The 24,526-nt window shown below is 46.8% G+C and overlaps 1 protein-coding gene across 3 annotated transcripts in view; it reads left to right on the top strand.

Moving 5' to 3' along the window:
- actr3 (actin related protein 3) overlaps nucleotides 1-24,526 on the top strand; it is a 79,963-nt gene that overhangs the window by 23,760 nt on the left and 31,677 nt on the right. For 2 of the 3 annotated variants that reach the window (XM_038789843.1, XM_038789845.1), the window contains 4 exons: nucleotides 6,488-6,612; nucleotides 8,192-8,302; nucleotides 10,619-10,714; nucleotides 18,150-18,257. In XM_038789843.1, the coding sequence (XP_038645771.1) occupies nucleotides 6,488-6,612; nucleotides 8,192-8,302; nucleotides 10,619-10,714; nucleotides 18,150-18,257 (440 nt within the window). Of the gene's footprint in view, nucleotides 1-3,855; nucleotides 3,941-6,487; nucleotides 6,613-8,191; nucleotides 8,303-10,618; nucleotides 10,715-18,149; nucleotides 18,258-24,526 lie in introns of all 3 variants that reach the window. The other variant, XM_038789844.1, reaches the window with a different exon arrangement.

The following is a 24,526-nucleotide window of genomic DNA, read 5'->3' as shown; positions in this document are numbered from 1 at the left end:
TTGAACCGCTGGCCATGGCGTTGAGGGAGTCAGGGAAGTGGAGGGGTCTGGTGCGGGGGGGGGGGAGGAGCACCGGGTATCGCTGTATGCGGACGACCTGCTGTTATATGTGGCGGACCCAGAGGGGGGAATGCGGGGGGTGATGGAACTGTTAGCGGAATTTGGGGGCTTCTCGGGCTATAAGCTGAACTTAGGAAAGAGCGAGGTATTTGTAGTGCACCCGGGAGATCAGGAGGAGGGAATTGGGAGGCTCCCCTTCAGGAGGGCAGTGAAGAGTTTCAGGTACCTGGGGGTGCAGGTGGCCAGGAGTTGGGGGGCTCTTCATAAGCTTAACTTCACCAGACTAGTGGAACAGATGGAGGAGGAATTTAAAAGGTGGGACATGGTGCCGCTATCGCTGGCGGGCAGAGTGCAATCCGTCAAAATGACGGTTCTCCCGAGGTTCTTGTTCCTCTTCCAGTGCTTGCCCATCTTTATCCCTAGGGCCTTTTTTAAAAGGGTGACCAGCAGCATCATGGGATTTGTTTGGGCACATGGCCCCCCCGAGGGTGAAGAGGGTCTTCTTGGAGCGGAGTAGGGATGGGGGGAGGCTGGCATTGCCCAACCTCTCGGGGTACTACTGGGCGGCCAACGTGTCGATGGTGCGTAAGTGGGTGATGGAGGGGGAGGGGGCAGCATGGAAACGGATGGAGAGAGCGTCCTGTGGGGATACAAGTCTGGGGGCCCTGGTAACGGCGCCGTGGCCGCTCCCTCCCACGAGGTATACCACGAGTCCGGTGGTGACGGCTACCCTCAAGATTTGGGGGCAGTGATGGCGACATAGGGGAGAAGTGGGGGGCTCGATGGTGGCTCCGTTAAGGGGGAACCATAGGTTCGTCCCGGGGAACATGGATGGGGGATTTCGGGGATGGTATAGAGCGGGCATTAGACAGCTGAAGGACCTGTTTATCGACGGAAGGTTTGCGAGCCTGGGGGAGTTGGAGGAGAAATTTGGGCTCCCGCCGGGAAACATGTTTAGATATCTGCAGGTAAAGGCATTTGCTAGACGGCAGGTGGAGGGATTCCCTGCGCTCCCCGCGAAGGGGGTGAGTGACAGGGTGCTCTCGGGGGTCTGGGTCGGGGAGGGGAAGATATTCGATATCTACAAGCTTATGCAGGAGGTGGAAGAGGCGTCAGTAGAGGAGCTGAAAACGAAGTGGGAGGGGGAACTGGGGGAACAGATCGAAGACTGGACATGGGCTGATGCCCTGGAGAGGGTAAATTCTTCCTCCTCGTGTGCGCGGCTTAGCCTCATCCAATTCAAGGTGCTGCATAGGGCCCACATGACTGGGACGAGGATGAGTAGGTTCTTTGGGGGTGAAGATAGGTGTGTCAGGTGCTCGGGGAGTCCAGCGAACCATGCCCATATGTTCTGGGCATGCCCGGCATTGGAGGAGTTCTGGAAGGGGGTGGCGAGGACGGTGTCAAGGGTGGTGGGATCCAGGGTCAAGCCAGGATGGGGACTCGCGATCTTTGGGGTTGGGGTAGAGCCGGGAGTGCAGGAGGCGAAAGATGCCGGTGTGCTGGCCTTTGCGTCCCTAGTAGCCCGGCGAAGGATTTTGCTACAGTGGAAGGACGCGAGGCCCCCAAGCGTGGAGACCTGGATCAATGACATGGCGGGCTTCATTAAGCTTGAGAAGGTTAAATTCGCCCTGAGAGGATCGGTGCAAGGGTTCTTTAAACGGTGGCAACCTTTCCTCGACTTTCTGGCTCAACGATAGGGTACTGGGACAGTAGCAGCAGCAACCCGGTGGGGTGGGGGGTGGGGACGTTGATTATGTTGGCTTATTTTATTTAAATTTGATTTATTTAATTTTAATTTATGGTTAAGTTCGCTTGTTTGGGGGGAGTGTGATACATGTGATGTTACGGTATGGGGGAAATTGTGGGTGTTATGGGGCTGTTAGTTGCATATTACTGCTTTTTGCTATACTTGTTGTTATATTTTTATATTTTCTGTAAAAAATTCCAATAAAAATTATTTTTAAAAAAGGCTGTTATTGCCAAAGCCTTGGCAAGAATATTAGCTAGCTATCTATTTACAGGTGTAAATTTACAGGAAACTGCAGCCAAGCCCAGCTCTGTTCAGTGTACATGTACTTGTGCATTTTTATCTCCTGCTCAAGGATACTGAGGCTAATTGTTGTATAATTTCTCCTTTAATGGAGGTTGGTGAACTTGGAGGAAATTGAGGTTCAACCTGGAAACAACATACATGTATGTTGGGTGGCATGCTGGCACAGTGGTTAACATTTCTGCCTCTCAGTGCCAGGGACCCAATTTTAATTCCGGCCTTAGGTTACTGTGTGGAGTTTTCACTTTAAAGTACAGCACAGGAACAGGCCCTTCAGCCCTCCACAGTGGAAATAGTTTTTTAAAAATAAATTTAGAGTGCCCAATTCATTTTTTCCAATTAAGGGGCAATTTAGTGTGGCCACTCCACCTAGCCTGCACATCTTTTTGGATTGTGAGGGCGAAACCCACGCAAACACGGGGAGAATGTGCAAACTCCACACGGACAGTGACCCAGAGCCAGGATAGAACCTGGGACCTTGGCGCCATGAGTCAACAGAGCTAACCCACTGCGCCACCGTGCTGCTCCTAAAAATAATATTTTAATAAAACTACACATCGGGCATTGTTGTATGACTGTAATATCCCAAAACTACTGTAATACATTTTTGAAATTATTTATCCTAGCATTACCATCTCCCTCCTTTCCCATTCTTTTTCTGTCAATTTTGTATTTCCACCGACGAGCTATGGTGTCCTCTTTTTAAAAAAAAAATTTTCTAGCTTGCTGCCACTCCATCTTGGAGATAAAAGCAATACAATTGTTGCAATTAGCTGAAGGCAAACTTCAAAGGTTAGTTTTGTACTCGTCAAAAAAAGAACAATGTAATCTAATTAATACAACTGCATCATGAATGCAATGAAGTAAGTCTTTGCTATGTCCACAGAGGCTACCAATAACTACGAACATAATCCAGAAGTGTGCAGAGGTTTAAATCCATCCATCTGAGGGGGAAGAGTGCCAGTGCTCTCTGACTTAATTACCGTACTTTCCGGACTATAAAGCGCACCTGACTATAAGCCGCACCCACTGATTTTGAAATTTTTTTTTATTTTGAACATAAATAAGCCGCACACGTATATAAGCCGCAGGTGCTTACCGGTACATTGAAACAAATGAGCTTTACACAGGCTTTAACGAAATATGGCTTGTAACAAAAATAAAAAATTAGCGGTAAAGAAAAGAAAGCGGGAAAAATCCATAAATAAGCCGCGTCGTTGTATAAGCCGCGAGGTTCGAAACGTGTGAAATAAGTCGCGGCTTATAGTCCGGAAAGTACGGTAAATGCATCCTTTCTACAAATTGATGAGCTTCATTTGCTGCCCACCCAGAAAAGTAGAAGGGAAAATCAGTACTGGAAAACTAGTTTACACTTGCTGCAATATATGCATTTTGTTAACATAATTCTTTGAATTCTTTAGATGGGTGGGGCAAGAATTTGCGGTTGCTATGCTACTTTGTAGGTGTTACAGTTGAAGTCAAACACACTTTCTTTGTGACTTTTAAATGTCCGTAGCAAAAGAGGACCGATGTGTATCATATATATTTAAATCAAAATGACCTATATTTGGTGGTCTATTTCAAAATAACTTTAAATTGAAGGAATGATTCATTCCTAATCTGTAGTCTTTGATAGGTCTCCATGGTGTGTGTTTTTCTAAGAATCCATTTTTCAACATTTGATCGCAAATAATTGAAGGGATTTATTGGGAGGAGATTCTGATGCCCTCTTTATATTACAGCCCTGTTGCTGCTAGAAGAGTGGAGAACAGTCTCGAGTGGCTTTCAGAGGCTCCCCTAAAAGCAGTAGTGCACTCAGTGGCAAATGTAAGCAGTCACTATTTTTTCTGCTCATGTGGTCTTTGGGCACAGTGTTGCCCCTATGGGGCTAGAGTTATATTTTCACATTGTAGGCCTGAGTCAGACCACAATCCGTTAACAGATTTGGTTCACAGCCAGAAGTGTGATCGTAATCACTTAAGACACATGTAAAATATTGCACATTTGTTTATGTTTCTCTGCTTCAGAGTCCACCTTGCTGAATAGGAAAATAGGCCATTTAGGCCTTGGGGATTATGACTCATGTGAGACGTAACTCCATATACCTGCCTTTTTCAATATCCCGACCTTTGGTTAACAAGAGCTCTATTTTAAATTTACAATTGATCTAGCATCAATTAAAGTTTCAAATGTCTGCTACCCTTTGTGTTAATATTTTCTAATTTCATCCTTGCAAGATCTGGTATTAATTTTAAAAACGTGTGCCTCCAGCCATTGACTAATTTAGATCTGACAACCCTATCTCTTTCCTTGTCAATCAAATAATGTCTTAAACTCCAAGGAATGCGATCCTAGCTGTTTAATATCTCCTCCTAACTTAACCCGTGGAAGGGCGGCACGGTGGTTAACACTGCTGCCTCACAGCACCGAGCATCCAGGTTGAATCCCGGCCCCGGATCACTGTCTTTGTAGAGTTTGCACATTCTTCCCGTGTCTGCATGGGTCTTGCCCCCACAACTCAAAGTTGTGCAGGGTAGGCGGATTGGCCACATTAGATTGCCTCTTATTGGGGGAAAAAAACCCTTGGAGTCCAGCTATCATTCTGGTTCGCATATGTTCCTAGTAAAATGCAGTACACAAAACTGCTCTCAGTATTCCTGGTGTGGTCTAATCAGGATTTTGTATAGCTGAAACATTACTCATATGCCTCTAGATATAACAACCAGCATTCCTTTAATCTTTTTGACTATTTTCTCTGCCTGTTCGTGACATTTTGATTATCTGTATACCTTGACACCCAACAAGTCTATCTCCACTCGTACTAATGTTTGTCCATTTAGCAAGTATCCTGTGAAATTCATTTTACACCCAAAGCGAATGACTTTACATTTGTCTTCTTTGAAATCCATTTACCAGTGTTTCCCAGCCACTTAATAGACATTAAAGGTATTAATATCAATGATTAAAAATAGCATGAATCCAAAAACTCTTGCATATTCTCTTTGACCTATTTTCAGTCTGAAAATTTCCCATTTTTGACTCGACCCATGTTTAATTTTTCCTCTTTTTCCATTTATTTTTCTTCCTTCACTCCTTCCTGAAGGGATTGACTGCTTGCCTGAGTTAAGAATCCATGGGCCCTCTCATCGCTATTATTTTTCTCTTGCATCTGTTTGTGAGCTTAAACAATAAATGTTAGAACCTATGGAGCCATTTACGCCATGTTCAGGACAAGAGGTTTAACCACGTTCTAACAGACCAATAGTTTTGTAATGGACTTGGCATAATATGATTAACTGCGGAGCAGAATTTTTTATTACGGCCATCAAATCCAGTTCCTTCAGTTTACATGTATACGCATTGTGAGTTTCCAACTAACCAAGAGCAAAATTCTTACAGAAGATAATTTATGTCAGCTAAAACGTCAACAAGGATCTTTTAGAGTTTTGCTGCTTTTTTCAAGATGTCTTCAGTCCCTGCAGCAGTGCTGGTTACAGAAATGGTTTCTATGTGAATCATTTAAGTGGGCAATTACAATCCATTTTGGTCTTCAGATGTAGAATTTGTGTGTTTCGTCATTTAAAAGTGTGATTTATAATTGTGACCGCTAATTTAATAGTTGACTTCAGATGAGATATTCATATACGGTCACTGTCATGACAAAATTTTATGATGTATTTGTGCCAAACAATATATGAATTGAGGTGGGGGGAATTGGCAGGCAAGTACTCCAGCTATTCAGTTACTGTAACAAGAACTTGACGCAGTTGATTTATCTTGTGTTTATAGAATCCCTACAGTGCAAAAGGAGGTAATTCAGCCCATCAAGTCTGTACTGACCCTCCAAAAGAGCACTCTAGCCAGGTCCACTGCCCCACTAAGGGGCAATATCTTTGGACTGTGGGAGGAAACTGGAGCACCTGGAGGAAATCCATGCAGACACGGGGAGAAAGTTCAAATTCCAAGTAGACAGTCACCCAGGGCCGGGTTTGAAAGCAGGTCCATGGCATTGAGGTAGCAGTGCAAACCATTGTAACATTGTATCGCCCTATTCATCTTTGCAAAAGAATAATAATGCCAGTTTTGAGAGTTTGAAATCTGCACCACGTGCAGATTCAAAGCTGTATTAAAGTAGGTTTTCAAGATGATTTTTAATTAGTGCAATTTATTTCTGGCTTCTGCTGTGCAATATATATATTATATACAAACATCTGGGGCATCTTATACAAAATGTAAATTTAACATTTTATGCATCATCAAAACATTGACGTTTGGAAGTGATGACGATTGTGATTGTTTTGTGTATTTTCTTCTGCCTGACTAGTTATAGTTCAGTGAATAGATCATTTATTGTTTTCTCCACTATATCCCAAGGTATTGCAATCAAGGAGTCTGCGAAAGTTGGTGACCAAGCACAAAGGAGGGTGATGAAAGGGGTTGATGACTTGGATTTCTTCATAGGTGATGAAGCAATAGATAAACCCACCTATGCAACTAAGGTACGTTTAGTAGTTATAAAAGCAAATTACTGCGGATGCTGGAATCTGAAACGGAAGGGACTATGCTGGAAAATCTCAGCAAGTCTGGCAGCATCTGTAGGGAGAGAAAAGAGCTAACGTTTCGAGTCCGATGGCTTTGACAAAAATATGTGCCCACATTTTTGCCATAAGTATGATGTTCCAATTGTGGTGAAAATCAACATTGAGATTGCAATTCAGCTAACTACAGTGAACTGATATATTATTTCCTCTGTTTAATGTGTGCAGAAATGTGTGTATATATACATATAGACTTGCATATATATATATATATATATATATATATAAAACACATGCGCATACACACTTGGAAACTGTATAGCCTTCTGTTTTTAAAAACTTGTTTTGATTTTGCTTTTTTCAGGTAGGACATCTTGTATCCTAACAATTTAAACTTTTATTCTCCCGGTCACTATCTTCAATTTATGGTGCTTGGTGGATTGCCAATTTACATGGCACTGCTTTATGTAAAATAAAACTACCTCTAACCTAACCCAAACACTGCCTAGAACCAATCCTTTCTGCTTTCCGATACACCTTTCAGTCAATCTTGAGTAACATTGTTGAAATAGGGCCAACTTTGTGCTGTGGTGCCATGTATACTCAAAACTAGATTAAGTAAGACTAAATATTTTCTCCCAGGCCACTTGGAGACGAGACTCTAGCCATGGTTTGTGAATGTGGGTCCCCATTGTAATCTACCATGCTGCCTAGTTCCTTGTATGAAAACAATACAGATGCAACATTACAAGCTTCCCTTTTGTATAGTTAAATAGTATTTTGCTAGTAATTAATTGTGGAACATCTGAGTTGTTAGTCGTTTGGTATTAATAACATTATAAATAACCTAATTGGTGTGTTCTACATGTTATTGATTTCTAACAGGGAGCTGGAAGCTTTATACAGTGTCCTTTGCAAACTCTTATTTTGGTGGGAGAATAACTGATGGAACACCATCTTGGATACATATAGTTGTGCTTGCAAATGAAGTATTCTCCACATCTCATTGAGATTATAGTCATTTCGCATGAGATCAATTCAGTATCAAAATAATGCTGATTTGCAAGAGTTGTACAGATGATGGCCAATTTTTCTCGTTTTGTGACTGAAATGGCACCTGTGCTAGGTTTAGCTAGGTCGAGTAAACAGGCTGTGACCTGTTTACATTATCATCAATAGTACGATTGAGAAAGGCTTCTTTACAGAACAATGTGAAATACATTTAGGCTTGCTTAATCCAGCTTTTAGCAAATATGAGCCAACAGCCCATATTTCATGACACTAAAGGGTCACTGCAATGGTTTGCTTATCTGTACTTCAAAAACAAGAAATGACATGCACTGGATTGTTTCTTCAGTTAAACTTGGGTCGATAAACATGTTGTCACCCTATAATATTTGTGCTTTGCTATCCTAATATTTGGATGAGGCATTCACGATATTCTCTTTTGCGTAATTAAGTAGCATTTTGCTAGTAATGACTTGTGGAATATCCGAGTTGCTAAAATAGCAAATTAATAAGCAATTGTATTCTCCAACAGTGGCCTATTCGCCATGGCATAGTTGAAGACTGGGATCTCATGGAGAGGTTTATGGAACAAGTCATTTTCAAATACCTTCGAGCAGAACCAGAGGATCATTATTTCCTTTTGGTAAGTAAAGCCGTGTCACTTGCATGCAAATAGTGACTTCAAATGTAAAGCTTAATTAATACTGTGCATTAGTGAGTCAGTATGTTGTCCAATAGTTGTAAACCGTTTCAGTTGAAAGACCATCACTGCCTGTTGCGATTAGCTAGAGTTTTTAAAAAAAAAGTTTAGAGTACTCAATTCATTTTTTCCAATTAAGGGGCAATTTAGCATGTTTAATCTACCTACCATGCACATCTTTGGGTTATGGGGGCAAAACCCACGCAAACACAGGGAGAATGTGCAAACTCCGCACGGACAGTGACGCAGAGCCAGGATCGAACGCGAGACTGCAGTGCTATCACTGCGCCACCGTGCTGCCCACGATTAGATAGAGTAATGGGTGAAGGCCAGGGAGCATGTTTTCAGCCAAGGGGATTGGCAGCAGTAGGCAAATTTCACTTTTATTTATTAGCACTTTTATTAATGGAGAGGTCATGCAGAAAATGACACTAGTGTATTGGAGAAAATGAGATTGCTCTATGAACTGAATACTAGCATTGAAGTAAGCTTGAAGTTCTGCGAATATGAGTACTGAAAAAAACAATTACTTGGTTCGTAAATAAACTTTATGTATAAAAATTTTGAATTGTGTTGATCTGCAAGTTATAATCCCATGGGTTGGTCCATAGATGTTTGTGAAGGTAGACTAGGCAAATCTGATAATCTTGATTGTCTTCTAAACTAATATGTTGTTATTGAGATATCGTAAAAAGCAGTCTTTCTTATCCAAGTACTGAAGGAAATTGCTGTAATGTGCTTTGATTGTGTATACGTGGATTAATGCAGCTTCACAGGGACCCCCGGTTTGTTTCCCGGCTTGGGTCACTATGCGGAGTCTGCACGTTTTCCCAGTGTCTGTGTGGGTTTCCCCCAGGCGCTCCGGTTTCCTCCCACAAGTCCGGAACGACTTGTTAGATGAATTGGAAATTCTGAATTCTCCCTCGGTGTACCCGAACAGGCGCCAGAGTGTGGCGACTAGGAGATTTTCACACTAACCTCATTGCCGTGTTTCATAGAATTTATTGTGCAGAAGGAGGCCATTCGGCCCATCGAGTCTGCACCGGCTCCTGGAAAGAGCACCCTACCCAAGGTCAACGCTTCCACCCTATCCCCATAACCCAGTAACCCCACCCAACACTGGGCAATTTTGGACACTAAGGGCAATTTATAATGGCCAATCCACCTAACCTGCACATCTTTGGACTGTGGGAGGAAACCGGAGCACCCGGAGGAAACCCACGCATACACAGGTAGGATGTGCAGACTCCGCACAGACATAACCCAAGCCGGAATCGAACCTGGGACCCTGGAGCTGTGAAGCAATTGTGCTATCCACAATAATAAATATTATTATTATTATTACTTTTCCAATCTTCCACTTTCCTCCCTGACCCAGCCATGGTGCTGTGGACTGGGTTCTGGCTGTATACACCAGAGGAACCATCACTCTTGCCAGTATTCAGAACAGAATACTGGTGCAGAGTGAGATGGACTAAGAATCCTGCAATACCTGCCTGGTCCTCCTTGACTGCCTGGTGGTCACCCATTTTCTATCTGCCTGCATATCCTTCAGCTGCAAGGTGGTCATTACATAAGCGTACTGTCCACAAAAACTTCAGTTTTGCAGATACAGCAGAGTGACACCAGCTACAGCTCAAGCTCTGAAATCCAGAGCTCTTAACAGCTGCAGCTAACAATTCCTGCACATGTGGTTATCAAGGACATGAAGTGTTCCCACATGGAATAAGATGCCTCTACTTATTTGACTACTAAACTTACAACATCAATAACTGAAGACTCACAATCAGCAACTTCTCCTGTGCTGACAACATTTTATTTTATAGGGAGGATAACCAAAATATTTTTACTTAACTTTTTTTTAAATCTAAAATCTCTTGAATTTTTCAGTTAATTTAAAATCTGCCTGCTTTAGTTTTACGATCCCTTTTTGTGTAATTTTCAACTTCCACCCCAGGTCTGATGACAAATTGAGCATTGATTTTAATTACATAAATTATCAAATTAACTTGCTTTTTATAATTATTTGATCAAATCTAAAGCAAATGCCCTCTGTTCCCCCTTTCGTGATAGTTAGTCCTTGTTTAAACTATTAATTTTAATTTTTGCCTCGAGACCGGCTCCGCACTAACAGTCTAGTAATTTACCTACTGATACACTTAGCCCTGTTGAACCATGTTAATTTCTCGGCTTCTCATTTAAATGAATACAATTAATGAGCTGCAATTTGCTAAGTGACTTGAATGATCTCTTCAACAGACGGAACCACCATTAAATACTCCAGAAAATAGAGAATATACTGCTGAGATCATGTTTGAATCCTTCAATGTGCCTGGTCTCTACATTGCTGTCCAGGTAAGGTGAAACTTTGCTCTTCTCTAACACCCATCAGTAAAGTTTTTTTTTAAAATCATTTTTATTGGAATTTTTTGAAAAATATATATCAACAAAACAATAATCACAATAACAATAATAGTAATAAACTCCCCCCGGCACACACAACAACGCATATAACAAACCCCCCCCAATAAACAACAGAATAAATTAACAATAAGCAAATTAACTTAACTTAAACACTATCCCCCTAAAACCCTCCCCCCCCAGGTTTTTTGCTGCTGACCTAGTACCTTATCGTTGAGCCAGAAAGTCAAGGAAAGGCTGCCACCTCCTAAAGAACCCTTGTACCGACCCTCTCAGGGCGAATTTGACCCCCTCCAGCTGAATGAATCCCGCCATGCCGTTAATCCAGGACTCCACGCTCAGAGGTCTTGCATCTTTCCACTGCAGCAAGATCCTCCGCCGGGCTACTAGGGTCGCAAAGGCCAAGACATCGGCCTCTTTCGCCTCCTGCACTCCCGGCTCCACCCCAACCCCAAATATCGCGAGTCCCCAGCCTGGTTTGACCCTGGATCCCACCACCCTCAACACCGTCCTCGCCACCCCCTTCCAGAACTCCTCCAGTGCCGGGCATGCCCAGAACATATGGGCATGGTTCGCTGGACTCCCCGAACACCTGACACACCTGTCTTTGCCCCCAAAGAACCTACTCATCCTAGATCCGGACATGTGGGCCCGGTGTAGCACCTTGAACTGGGTGAGGCTCAGCCTCACACATGAAGAGGAGGAGTTCACCCTCTCCGGGGCGTCCGCCCATGTCCCCTCCTCAATCTTCTCTCCCAGTTCCACTTTCCACATAGCCTTCAGCTCCTCTACCGACGCCTTCCCCACCTCCTGCATTACCTGGTAGATGTCAGACACCTTCCCACCCCTGACCCACACCCCCGAAAGCACCCTATCCCTTACCCCCTGTGGGGGCAACAAAGGGAACCCCTCCACCTGTCGCCTAGCAAACGCCTTGAGCTGAAGGTACCTGAACATATTCCCCGGGGGGTGCTCAAACTTCCCCCCAGCTCACCAAGGCTCGCGAACCTCCCGTTGATAAACAGGTCTCCCAACATCCTAATGCCCACCCTGTGTCACCCCACGAACCCGCCATCCATGTTTCCTGGCACAAACCGGTGGTTCCCCTGCAGCGGGGCCTCCACCGAGCCCCCCACTTCCCCCCCCCCTGTGTCGCCTCCACTGCCCCCAAATTTTGAGGATGACCGCCACCACCGGCTCGAAGTGTACCTCGTTGGAGGGAGCAGCAGCGGCGCCGTTACCAGTGCCTTCAGGCTCGTGCCTCCACAGGACGCCATCTCCATCCGTTGCCATGCTGCCCCCTCCCCATCCATTACCCACTTACGTACCATCGAAACGTTAGCTGCCCAATAGCACCCAGAGAGGTTGGGCTGCGCCAACCCCCCTCTATCCCTGCCCCGCTCCAAAAAGACCCTCCTTACCCTCAGAGTCCCGTGCGCCCAAATAAATCCCAGAATGCTGCTGTTCACCCTCCTAAAAAGGCCCTCGGAACAAAAATGGGGAGGCACTGAAACAAAAACAAAAACCTCGGGAGCACCGTCATTTTAACGGACTGTACTCTACCCGCCAACGGCAGCATGTCCCACCTTTTAAATTCCTCCTCCAGCTGCTCCACCAACCTAGTAAAATTGAGCTTGTGCAGAGTCCCCCAGCTCCTAGCCACTTGAACCCCCAGGTACCTAAAACTCCTCACTGCCCTCTTTAGCGGGAGCCTACCAATCTCCTCCTCCTGATCTCCCGGGTGTACAACAAACAGCTCACTCTTGCCCAGGTTCAATTTATATCCCGAGAAACTCCCGAACTCAGCAAGAATCTCCATCACCTCCGGCATTCCCCCCACCGGGTCTGCTACATACAACAGCAAGTCATCCGCATACAGCGACACTCTGTGCTCCTCCCCACCTCGCACCAAACCCCTCCACCTCCTCGACTCCCTAAGTGCCATGGCAAGAGGCTCAATTGCCAGTGCAAAAAGCAAAGGGGACAGGGGGCATCCCTGCCTCGTCCCACGGTGGAGCCTGACGTACTCGGACCTCCTCCCATTTGTCGCTACGCTCGCCATCGGGGCCTCGTACAGCAACCTCACCCATTTAATAAACCCCACCCCAAACCCGAACCCCTCCAACACCTCCCACAAGTACCCCCACTCAACCCAGTCAAAGGCCTTCTCTGCATCCAATGCCACCACAATCTCCGCCTCTCCTTCTGCTGCCGGCGTCATTATCACATTTAGCAGCCTTCGCACATTAGTGTTCAGCTGCCTCGCCTTCACAAAACCCGTCTGATCTTCATGTACCACCCCCGGCACCCAGTCCTCTATTCTAGTGGCCAAGATCTTCGCCAGCAACTTGGCGTCTACATTCAGCAGTGAAATCGGCCTGTATGATCCGCACTGCAAGGGGTCCTTATCACGCTTCAGGATCAGGGAGATTAGCGCCCGAGACATCGTCGGGGGCAGAACACCCCCCTCCCATGCCTCGTTGAAGGTCCTAACCAACAGGGGGCCCAGCAGGTCCGCATATTTCTTATAGAATTCAACCGGGAACCCAACCGGTCCCGGCGCCTTCTCCGACTGCATGTGGCCAATCCCACTGACCAGCTCCTCCAACTCGATCGGCGCACCCAGTCCCTCCACCTGCTCCTCCTGCACCCTTGGAAACCGGAGCCTGTCCAAAAAACTCTCCATTCCCCCTCCCACCGCCGGCGGCTCCGACCGGTACAGTTCCCTATAGAAGTCCCTAAAGACCTCATTGACCTCTGCCCCCTGCCGCACCACCTTCCCATCTCTATCCTTCACTCCACCAATCTCCCTAGCCGCGTCCCGCTTACGAAGCTGGTGCGCCAGAATCCTGCTCGCCTTCTCTCCATACTCATAGACCGCTCCCTGCGCCTTCCTCCACTGTGTCTCCGCCTTTCTGGTGGTCAATAAATCAAACTTGGCCTGCAAGCTACGCCGCTCCCCCAGCAATCCCTCCTCCGGGGCCTCCGCATACCTCCTATCCTCGCTCAACAGCTCCTCCACCAGTCTCTCCCTCTCCCTCCTCCCCCACCCTCTCCCAATGGGCTCGGATGGAGGTCAGCTCCCCCCTAATCACTGCCTTCAGAGCCTCCCACACCATCCCCACCTGGACCTCCCCAGTATCATTGACCTCGAGGTACCTCTCGATACATCCCCGAACCCTCCTGCACACCTCATCAGCCAACAATCCCATGTCCAGACGCCAAAGCAGGCGCTGGTCCCGCGCCTCCCCCTTCTCCAGACCCACCGAATGCGGAGCATGGTCCGAAATCGCAATAGCCGAATACTAGACCTCCTCCACCCTCGGGACCAGTCCCCTACTCAAAACAAAGAAATCAATGCGGGAATACACCCTGTGCACAGGGTGCTCCCGAGCCCTTGGCCTCCCGAACCTCCAGGGATCCACTCCTCCCATCTGGTCCATAAACCCCCTCAACACCTTGGCCACCGTCGGCCTCCTGCCTGTCCTTGAACTAGAACGATCCAGTAGGGGATCCAGCACCGTATTGAAGTGTCTCCTCCTCCTCCCCCCCCCCCCCCCCAATGATCAAGCCCCCCACCTCCAGGCCAGGAATGCGGCCCAACATACGCTTCATGAAACCAGCATCATCCCAATTTGGGGCGTACACATTAACCAACACCACCCTCTCCCCCTGCAGCTTACCGCTCACCATCACATATCTGCCGCCACTATCAGCCACAACCTCAGACGCCTCAAACGCCACCCTCTTCCCCACGAGGATCGCCACCCCCCCCGGTTCTTCGAGTCGAGCCCTGAGTGAAAAACCTGCCCCATCCACCCCTTCCTCAGACGAACCTGGTCCGCCACCTTCAGGTGGGTCTCCTGGAGCATGGCCACGTCTGCCTTCAGATGCGAAAACACCCGGGCCCGCTTAACCGGCCCATTCAACCCCCTCACGTTCCACGTAATCAGCCGGATCAGGGGCACCCCGCCCCCCTCCCCCGTCGACTAGCCATAGCCCATCGACTGCTCGCCCCTGGCCAGCACCCATTCGGCCCATTTCCCACGACGATAGAACCTCACCTCAACTCCCCCGACCCGCACCAACTCCTCCCTGGCCAGTCCAGCAGCAACCCGGTATTCCCCCCCCCCCCCCCCCCCCCCCCCCAGGCTAGGACCCCTCCTAGCCGCGACTCTCCCTCCACTGTACTCCCGTGAGCGAGCTGACTTCTGCTGACCTCGGCAGCTCCCGCTCTAACTCCGACCCCTCCCGATATGAGGTCCCCCCCTCCTCCCCTGCATCAGCTGCTTGGCGCCGCTTCAGCGCGGGAAACCCAGTCTAATAACCACGCCAGCGCCACCCCCTCGTCCCGCAGCGCGGGAAAGCAAAGAAAAGCCCGCGCTTTCACATTGCCCCACCCCACCACCGCAGCTCCCAAACCGCAGTCCCAACCCAACCACCAAGTCCAGACAAACAAAGACATAGATCAACCACAAACCCCAGTACCCCCCTTGGAACACAGAACCATAACCCACATCGTCCGAAAGCGAGAGAAAAAACAGAAACAAACAGAGTAGCCCGCTACAGCATAGACAATTATACAGAAATAGAAAAACTCCCACAGCCCCCAATCTCTAGTTCGAGTCCAGCTTTTCAGCCTGCACAAAGGCCCACGCTTCCTCTGGGGACTCAAAGTAGTGATGCCGGTCCTTGTAGGTGACCCACAGGCGCGCAGGCGGCAACATGCCGAACCTCACCTGCTTTCCGTGGAGCACCGCCTTCGTCCAGTTAAACACGGCTCTCCGCTTGGCCATCTACGCACTCCAGTCCTGGTAGATACACACTACCGAATTCTCCCACTTGCTACTCCTCACCTTCTTGGCCCATCGGAGAACACACTCCCGGTCACTGAACCGATGGAACCGCACCAGCACCGCCCACGGGGGTTCATTCACCTTAGGCCGCCTAGCCAGTACTCTGTGGGCCCCCTTCAGCTCCAGGGGCAGATGCAAGGATCCTGCCCCCACCAGCGAGTTCAACATCACGGCCACATAGGCCGGCAGGTCCGATCCCTCCTCGAGCCCAGGATCCGCAGGTTCTTCCTCCGTGACCGAAGCTCCATCTCATCGAACCGATCTTGCCACTTTTTATGAAGCGCCTCGTGTATTTCCACCTTCCCCACGAGGGCTGAAACCTCATCCTCGCGCTCAGAGGCCTGCTGCTGCAACTCAAGTATCGCTGCACCCTGGGTCTCCAGCAGCTTACCCGTCGTCACCTTCAGGGATTCCAACAACTCCCCTTTCAGCTCCGTGAAATAGCGCAGGAGGGCCGCCTGCTGCTCCTCAGCCCACTTCCTCCACTCCTCAGGGGCTCCACTGGCCGCAATTTTGTCCACCTTCCCCCGCTTTACCAGGGGAGCTGCTGCTGCTTTTCTCCTCACCCCACTTCGAGTCCGCACCATAAATCCCGGGGGGTTTTGCTCCAGACCCCTCTATCCACCGGGAATCGTCGAATCAGCGCCGTTTGGGGCCCTTAAAAGAGCCCACAAGTCCTCTTAAAGCGGGAGCTGCCGAACGTGCGGCTTAGCTCCGCATAGCCGCAACCGGAAGTCCCACCCATCAGTAAAGTTGCTAAATGATTGCCATACTGTGCTATTGTGGGATGTTCCTGTGCACCAGGTCTCAATTAATTCCTTCATTCAGTAGACCAAAATTTCAGCGTAATTTTCTTCTTTGCTTCTTGTGCCTTTAAGATTAATCAGTTGTTCAGTGCAAGCATTTAACAATAGCTAAAAACATGCAGTACAGTAACTTATTGATGAGGACAATTGAGTGTGTTTCCACTGGCAGTGACAATGCTGATTTTGATGCTTCTCAAGGAGGTGTCTGGGGTTGTAATTTTGTTTTGCTGTTCAATGAAGCACAACAGCTTAGTCGATTAGAGCCAACCCCTCTGCCTTGAGATTTTCTTCATGTGAATCTTTGGCTAACGCTTTGCATTACCCCATGTCACAATTTTCTATTCCAATAAACCCAGCTACAGATTAAAAATGACTGTACTTAGTTCTGATGTTTTACGCTGTGTTGGCTATTTCTGCCTCTTGAGACAAATACACAGATTCAACTTCATTAGTAATAACGTTTGAACATCTGGGCCACACCCACTTTTAGAACTTGCTGAGAAATTATTGAAGTAATGCCAATAACGTTCTCACAATGCCTTTGGTTCGTTTATCGGATTTATTTCCGTACTCTCTCACTTGTGGACGGATGAAAGAGCACTGATATCTTCTGATATAATTCATTAAGTTCTGATTAATTGGTTTTCCATTTTTGAAGCTGTGTTGATGAGGGCAATATGTGGCTTTACTTAATAAAGCTGAAGATTTCTGACTTGATTTATTTTCTTAAACTTTTCTTTGGCATCAACTTTACAGGAATTGCTTTTTCCTTGGGATAGGCAACTGCCTTATTTTGTTCATTGCAGCAGTCCAAAGTTTGCTTAAACTCCAGTGCCTAGGATAGCAATACTAATTAATGTAATTTCCCTGTTGCTATGTGAAACCAAAGAAAGAGTAATTTATCCAACTTAGTAATTTGCCATTTCCTCTTTGACTGTTTTGCTGTGGTTTTACTTCTTTTCTGATGTCCTCTTCCCAGTAGCATTTCTCAGCTCTGCTTCTCCCCCCCCCCCCCCCCCACCCACCCACCCTGACACCATCCATAAATAAGTCATTTATTCATCATCTCTATTTATTTCTTCATAAAGCAGATAATTAACCCCATACGTTATAAGGCCTGAACTCCATACAATAATTGTAATTTATACTGTATATCTTCACCCTCCTGAATTCTCACTCCGATCAGGGACTTGTCAAATATATCATTTCGTCTTGGTCAGAATGCATTAGCTTCCTTGACCCAAGCTGCAAGAAGAATTGAAATATGATTATGCTTTTATTTATGTTAGCACCTAGATAACCTCCAGATTTAATGTATTTTAATTTAAAATGCCCAATTCTTTTTTTCTCCAATTAAGAGACAATTTAGCATGCCCGATCCAACTACCCGACACACATTTGGGTTATGGGGGTGAGACACACACAAACACGGGGAGAATGTGCAAATTCCACCCGGACAGTGACCCGAGGCCGGGATCAAACCTGGGTCCTTGGTGCCTTGAGCTTCTGATATTTTAACTAACTTCGTATTGCTTCTACATGAACAATAAAAATTAAGACCATATTATGTGGAGGAAGTTAGCCAACACTTAGTCCTTGCATCTTGTATGCAATTTTAAACAGTGATAATGTTAACTGAATTTGTTTTAAATATACTTTTATTTACGATTGAAATACAACCTTTTAGTATTTTGGATTTGCCTTCAGGCTGTGCTTGCCTTAGCTGCCTCATGGACGTCTAGACAGGTTGGAGAGCGAACGCTGACTGGAACGGTTATAGACAGCGGGGATGGTGTCACACACGTCATTCCAGTGGTAAGTATTTTTCACTTATCAAGGCTACAAAATTTAAGCAACTGGTACTTTTTAAACAAATTCTGATGACTTCCACAGTGACTGAAAGCAATACGGGCTATGAAGGTTACAATTCAATATTTAATCAGTATACTGTACTGAGCTAATCTTAATGCTTACACAGTGTCTCGGGATCGAGGATGACTTGCTTTCGCTCTGATTTGATTTGGTTCTGAAATAGATTGTGGGTCCAGTGTGTGATCGACAGATTCTGCCATGTGAGAGATGGGTTGTATTGAAGGGTTAGTAGATAGGTTGTTTGGAGGTTTATGCACCTCATCTTCTCTACATGTTTCCAACAAAGTGTCCATGCTTCCCATGTTAACCTTCTCCATGTTGGCCAGTCACAAGCCAGGTCTTCCATTAATGGGCAAACATGTTTGACCATTTCAGAAATGCTGTAAGGACATTGCAAAAGCATTGCTGCTGTCACCTTGGGAATCTACATCGTGTTGTGTGGCACTACCACCGTGCTGAATGGAATAAACTTCGAACAGATCGAGCAACTCGAGACTGAGTATCCATGAGGCGCTGTGGGCCATCAGCAGAAGCAGAATTGTATTCAACCACAATCTGCAACCTCATGGCCTGGCACATCCCCACTCTACCATTGCCACCAAGCAAGGGGATCAACCCTGGTTCAATGAAGAGTGCAGGAGGCCATGCCAGGAGCAACATCACACATGGCAAAAAATGAGGTGTCAACCTGGTGAAACTACAATACAGGACTAGTGTGCCAAACAGCCTAAGCAGCAAGTAATAGACAGAGCTGAGCAATTCCACAACCAACACATCAGATCTAAGCTCTGCAGTCCTGCCACATCCAGCTGTGAATGGTGGTGGATTATAAAACAACTCACTGGAAGGGAAGGCTCCAGAAATACCCCATCCTCAATGATGGAGGTGGTCAACACAGATGTGCAAAATACAAGGCTGAGGCACTCACAACAATCTTCAGCCAGAAGGGCCAAGTGAATGATCCATCTCGGTCTCCTCTAGAAGTCTCCAGCATCACAGATGCCAGTTTTAAGCCAATACGATTCACTGCACGTGATATCAAGAAACGGCTGAAGGCACCACTGGAAAGGCAATGGATCCTGATAATATTCTGACAATAGTACTGAAGACCTGTACTCCAGAACTTGCCCCACCCTTAGCCAAACTTGTTCCAGTACAGCTACAACACTGGCATCTACCTGGCAATGTGGAAAATTGCCCAGATGTGTGCTGTACACAAGAAACAGGACAAATCCAACCCAGCTAAGTATAGCCCTATCAGTCTACTCTTCATCATCTGCAAAGTGATGGAAGGAGTCATCAATAGTGCTATCAAGCGGCACTTAGTCGGCAATAACCTACTCGCGGGCGCTCAGTTTGGATTCCTCAACTCCTGACCTAATTTAAAGCCTTGGTTCAAATATGGACAAAAGCACTGAATGCCAGAGATGAGGCGAGAGTGACCCCTCCGCTGGTTGGGGTCATACCTGGCAAAAAGGAAGATGGTTGTGATGATTAGAGGTGAATCATCTCAGCTCCAGGTCATTGTTGCCTGAGTTCCTCAGGATAGTGTCCTATTCCCAGCCATCTTCATCTGCTTCATCAATGATCTGCCTTCCATCATAAGGTCAGAAGTGGGGATGTTTGCGGATGACTGCACAATGTTCAGCGCACCCCCCCCTATGATGCACTGCAGTAACTCACCAAGGTTCTTTGGGGCAGCAGGGTAGCATGGTGGTTAGCATAAATGCTTCACAGCTCCAGGGTCCCAGGTTCGATTCCCGGCTGGGTCACTGTCTGTGTGGAGTCTGCACGTCCTCCCCCTGTGTGCGTGGGTTTCCTCCGGGCGCTCCGGTTTCCTCCCACAGTCCAAAGATGTGCGGGTTAGGTGGATTGGCCATGCTAAATTGCCCGTAGTGTCCTAATAAAAAAAGTAAGGTTAAGGGGGGGGTTGTTGGGTTACGGGTATAGGGTGGATACGTGGGTTTGAGTAGGGTGATCATGGCTCGGCACAACATTGAGGGCCGAAGGGCCTGTTCTGTGCTGTACTGTTCTATGTTCTATGTTCTATGTTCCTTCGGCAGAATCTTCGAAACCCATGACTACTAGCATCTAGAAGTCAGGAGTGTAATGGAATACTCTCCTTATGCCCCGTTGAGTGCAGCTCCAACAATACTCCAGAAGCTTGTCACCATCCAGCACAAAGCCCGCTTGATTGCTCCTCCTTCCACAAACATTCAAACCCTCCACCACTGATGAACAGTGGCAGCCGTGTGTACCATCTATATCAGGGGTGGGCAAACTTTTCCGTGCAAGGGCCACATTCAGAAATTCACAATTTTAAAGGGCTGCATAGTATATTAATTTTTTTTTAATATAATTTTTATTGTAATTTTTTACAGAAAATATAAAATGTAACGACAAACAATGAAATGCAACAAAATAACCCATAATAACTGTAACACCCCCAGACCGTATTGACGCACGTATCCCATCCCCCACCCCACCCCCAACCCCAATGAACAACAGAAGAACTTAAAAATAAATTTAAATTAAATTTTTGGGATTGGGGTGGAGCCGGGAGTGCAGGAGGCGAAAGAGGCCGGTGTGCTGGCCTTTGCGTCCCTAGTAGCCCGGCGAAGGATCTTGCTACAATGGAAGGATGCGAGGCCCCCAAGCGTGGAGACCTGGATCAATGACATGGCGGGTTTCATTAAGCTAGAGAAGATCAAATTCGCCCTGAGAGGGTCGGTACAAGGGTTCTTTAGGCGGTGGCAACCTTTTCTCGACTTTCTGGCTCAACGATAGGGTACGGGGACAGTAGCAGCAGCAACCCGGGGGTGGGGGGGAGGAGGAGGAGGTGGGGGGGGGGGGGGGAGGAGAGGAGGTGGAGAGAGGTGGAGGGGGGGGAGGAGGAGGAGGAGGAGGGGGGAGGAGAGGAGGAGGGGGGAGGAGGGGGGGGAAGGAGGGGGGGGAGGAGGGGGGGGAGGAGGGGGGGAGGAGGAGGGGGGGGGAGGAGGGGAAGGAGGAGGAGGGGGAGGAGGGAGGGGGGGAGGAGGAGGGGGGGAGGAGGAGGAGGGGGGAGAGAGGAGGGAGAGAGGAGAGGAGGGAGGGGGGAGAGGAGGGGGAGAGGAGGGAGGGGGGAGAGGAGGGAGAGAGGAGGGAGGGGGGAGAGGAGGGAGGGGGGAGAGGAGGAGGGGGGGGGGGGGGGGGGCGGACGAGTACTATGTTTGTTTATTTAATAGTATATTAATTAATAGTCCCGGTTGTAACCAATTAGCGTGTGGCATATACCTCAGCGCTTCCCCCGGCGGCATCCTGCCTTTAGCCCTCTTTTTCTCTACTTTTCAAAAATGGTGCTTCACCCGGTTATGATTCTGGGCGCCTCATATAGAACATAGAACAGTACAGCACAGAACAGGCACTTTGGCCCTCGATGTTGTGCCGAGCAATGATCACCCTACTCAAGTCAACGTATCCACCCTATACCAGTAACCCAACAGCCCCCCCCCCCCATTAACCTTATTTTTAAAAAATCAAAGATTTAAAAAAAAAATTTAAAAAAAAAAAAAAAAAAAAAAAATTTTTTATGACTTGATCTTGGTGGGCCGCATAAAGACCTTTGGCGGGCCGCATGCGGCCCACGGGCCGTAGTTTGCCCACCCCTGATCTTTATGATGCACTGCAGTAACTCACCAAGGTTCCTTCGGCAGAATCTTCGAAACCCATGACTACTAGCATCTAGAAGAACAAGTGCAGCAGATACCTGGGAACCCCACCACCTGGAGGTTCCCCTCCAATTCACTCACCACCCTGACTTGGAAATACTTTGATGTTCCTTCGCTGTCGCTGGGTCAAAATCCTGGAACTCCCTCCCTAACAGCACAGTGTGTGTACCTACACCTGAAGGATTGCAGAGGTTCAAGGCAACTCACCACCACTTTCTGAAGGGCAACTAGGGATGGGCAATAAATGCTGGCCTAACTAGTGACACCCGCATCCCGTAAATGAATTTTAAAAAAAAAGAGAATCAACCTATTCATGCATTTTAGAGCTACTGCAATGCATAGCCAAGTGGCTTGAAGGATGAGAAACAGGAGCCCGTAAGGATTTTATATGCTGATCTGTTGTGGAGTTCCTGATAAAATATTTGAGACGGCAATAATGAAAATAGTTTTGTATGTTGTATTTTTTTTGATACTGCTGAATCATTTTTGTTATCCTGGGTTTTTATATGGTTATTAAATGGTAGGATGTTATTAAAATTAATATGTTTTTTGCAAAAGTAAAATCAAACTGCCATGTGTTTATAAAACATGTCTGGGCAGCAATTAAGAGAAAGGAAGGAACTGGAAAGAATAGGGAACAGGGTTCTTTACAATAGATACATTTATGGGGGGGCAGCGGCGAAGTGGTATTGCCGTTGGACTAATAATCCAGAGACCCAGGGTAATGCTTTTTGGACCCGGGTTCGAATCCCACCAGGGCAGATGGTGAAATTTGAATTCAATAAAAATCTTGAATTAAAAGTCTAACTATGTCCACAAAACCATTGACAGAACCCATCTGGTACACTAATGTCTTTTAGGGAAGGAAATTTGTCATCCTTACCTGGTCCGATCTACATGTGACTCCAGATCCACAGCAATGTGGTTGACTCTTAAATATCTTCAGGGATGGGCAATAAGTGCTGACCATAGTGACGATTTAAAAAAAAATAGTAGTCAGAGTGTGGTGACCCAGGAAGCAGGCTAATCACAGATGAGGTGTAAAATAAGCAACAGTAAGAAAGGGAGACTTCTAACCTTGGGAACAGCTCTGCTGGAGGTGCAGTTCTGATGCAAAAGGCCAGTTTGTGCAAAAGCTTAATTGTGCCAAAGACCATTCCCAAGTTCACTTAGGTCGTGCAGTGTGGCAATCATGGGCTAGAATTATGGTTGCTGTTTGGGAAACTCCGGACTCATTACACTTGAGGATAACGTGGGAAATAGATGCTTTGAGTTTCAAGTTTTTGAAGGACTAAATGCTTATTGCTAATGTGCTGAAGTATAAAATTGTTTTTTGTAGTGTTTCTACTTTAATAAATGTATTATTTAATGAGAGGTTTACATTCTCATTGTTCTCCGATCAAACAAAATACACCACACAAAACAAGTGTTTCAGCTTGGGACACTCGCACATGGTTTTTGTCAATGGGTACCCTTTGGTAAGAGAAGGGAAAACAGCGGGTGTTGATATCAGGTGAAGTGGGAAGAGCAGTCAGAGCTTCCACTGAAAGGTGGTGAGTGAGAATAGCAGGCAGAAGTTGATGCTAAAGGGAGAACAGCGGAAAATGAAACTGGAGCAGAGCTGTGGGAGCGAATATTGAGGGGAAAGCGCAGCAGAAGCGGACTTGAACACATGGGGATGGCTGACGTGGAGTCTGAAAGACTCTAACCAAGCAGGAGATTGTGAAGAAATAACCAGGGCCTCTATAGAAACAATGAGTGGTGGAAGCTGGCATTCATTGGGGTGGGGCAGAGAACATAGAAGGGGAATTGAATATCAATCAAGCTGCAAATAAACTGAAAAGGAGTGAATTAATTCCAGAAGAGTAGAAAGAATGAAAAGTGGAACAAAAGCTGGATGGGAGAGGAACTAATTTGGCCACTGAATTAGATACTGATACTGATTGCTTCTCTTTTGGTAGAGCTGTATACAATAATGTTGAAATAAATAAAGGGCAGCACGGTAGCATGGTGGTTAGCATAAATGCTTCACAGCTCCAGGGTCCCAGGTTCGATTCCCGGCTGGGTCACTGTCTGTGTGGAGTCTGCACGTCCTCCCCGTGTGTGCGTGGGTTTCCTCCGGGTGCTCCGGTTTCCTCCCACAGTCCAAAGATGTGCGGGTGAGGTGGATTGGCCATGATAAATTGCCCTTAGTGTCCTAAAGAATAAGGTTAATGGGGGGGTTGTTGGGTTAAGGGTATGGGGGTGAATATGTGGGTTTGAGTGGGGTGATCATTGCTCGGCACAACATTGAGGGCCGAAGGGCCTGTTCTGTGCTGTACTGTTCTAAATTCTAAATGACATTTATTTTGGTTCCTGAAAAATGAAAGCCGTTATTGCAATATTGCTTTTCAGCCCTGTCATTTCTTGTGAGGTGACAATTAGTTAATATTTGCAGATCCTGTTTTGAGTCCAGTTTCCCCAGAAAAAGTAAGAACTAGAGTCAATGCCACTATTTTGCGCACT

The sequence above is a fragment of the Scyliorhinus canicula genome, chromosome 2 (assembly GCF_902713615.1).
Source record: "Scyliorhinus canicula chromosome 2, sScyCan1.1, whole genome shotgun sequence".
Classification (NCBI taxonomy): Eukaryota; Metazoa; Chordata; class Chondrichthyes; order Carcharhiniformes; family Scyliorhinidae; genus Scyliorhinus; species Scyliorhinus canicula.
The sequence above is the reverse complement of the archived record's forward strand: the minus strand, read 5'-3'. Positions and strand labels throughout refer to the sequence as shown.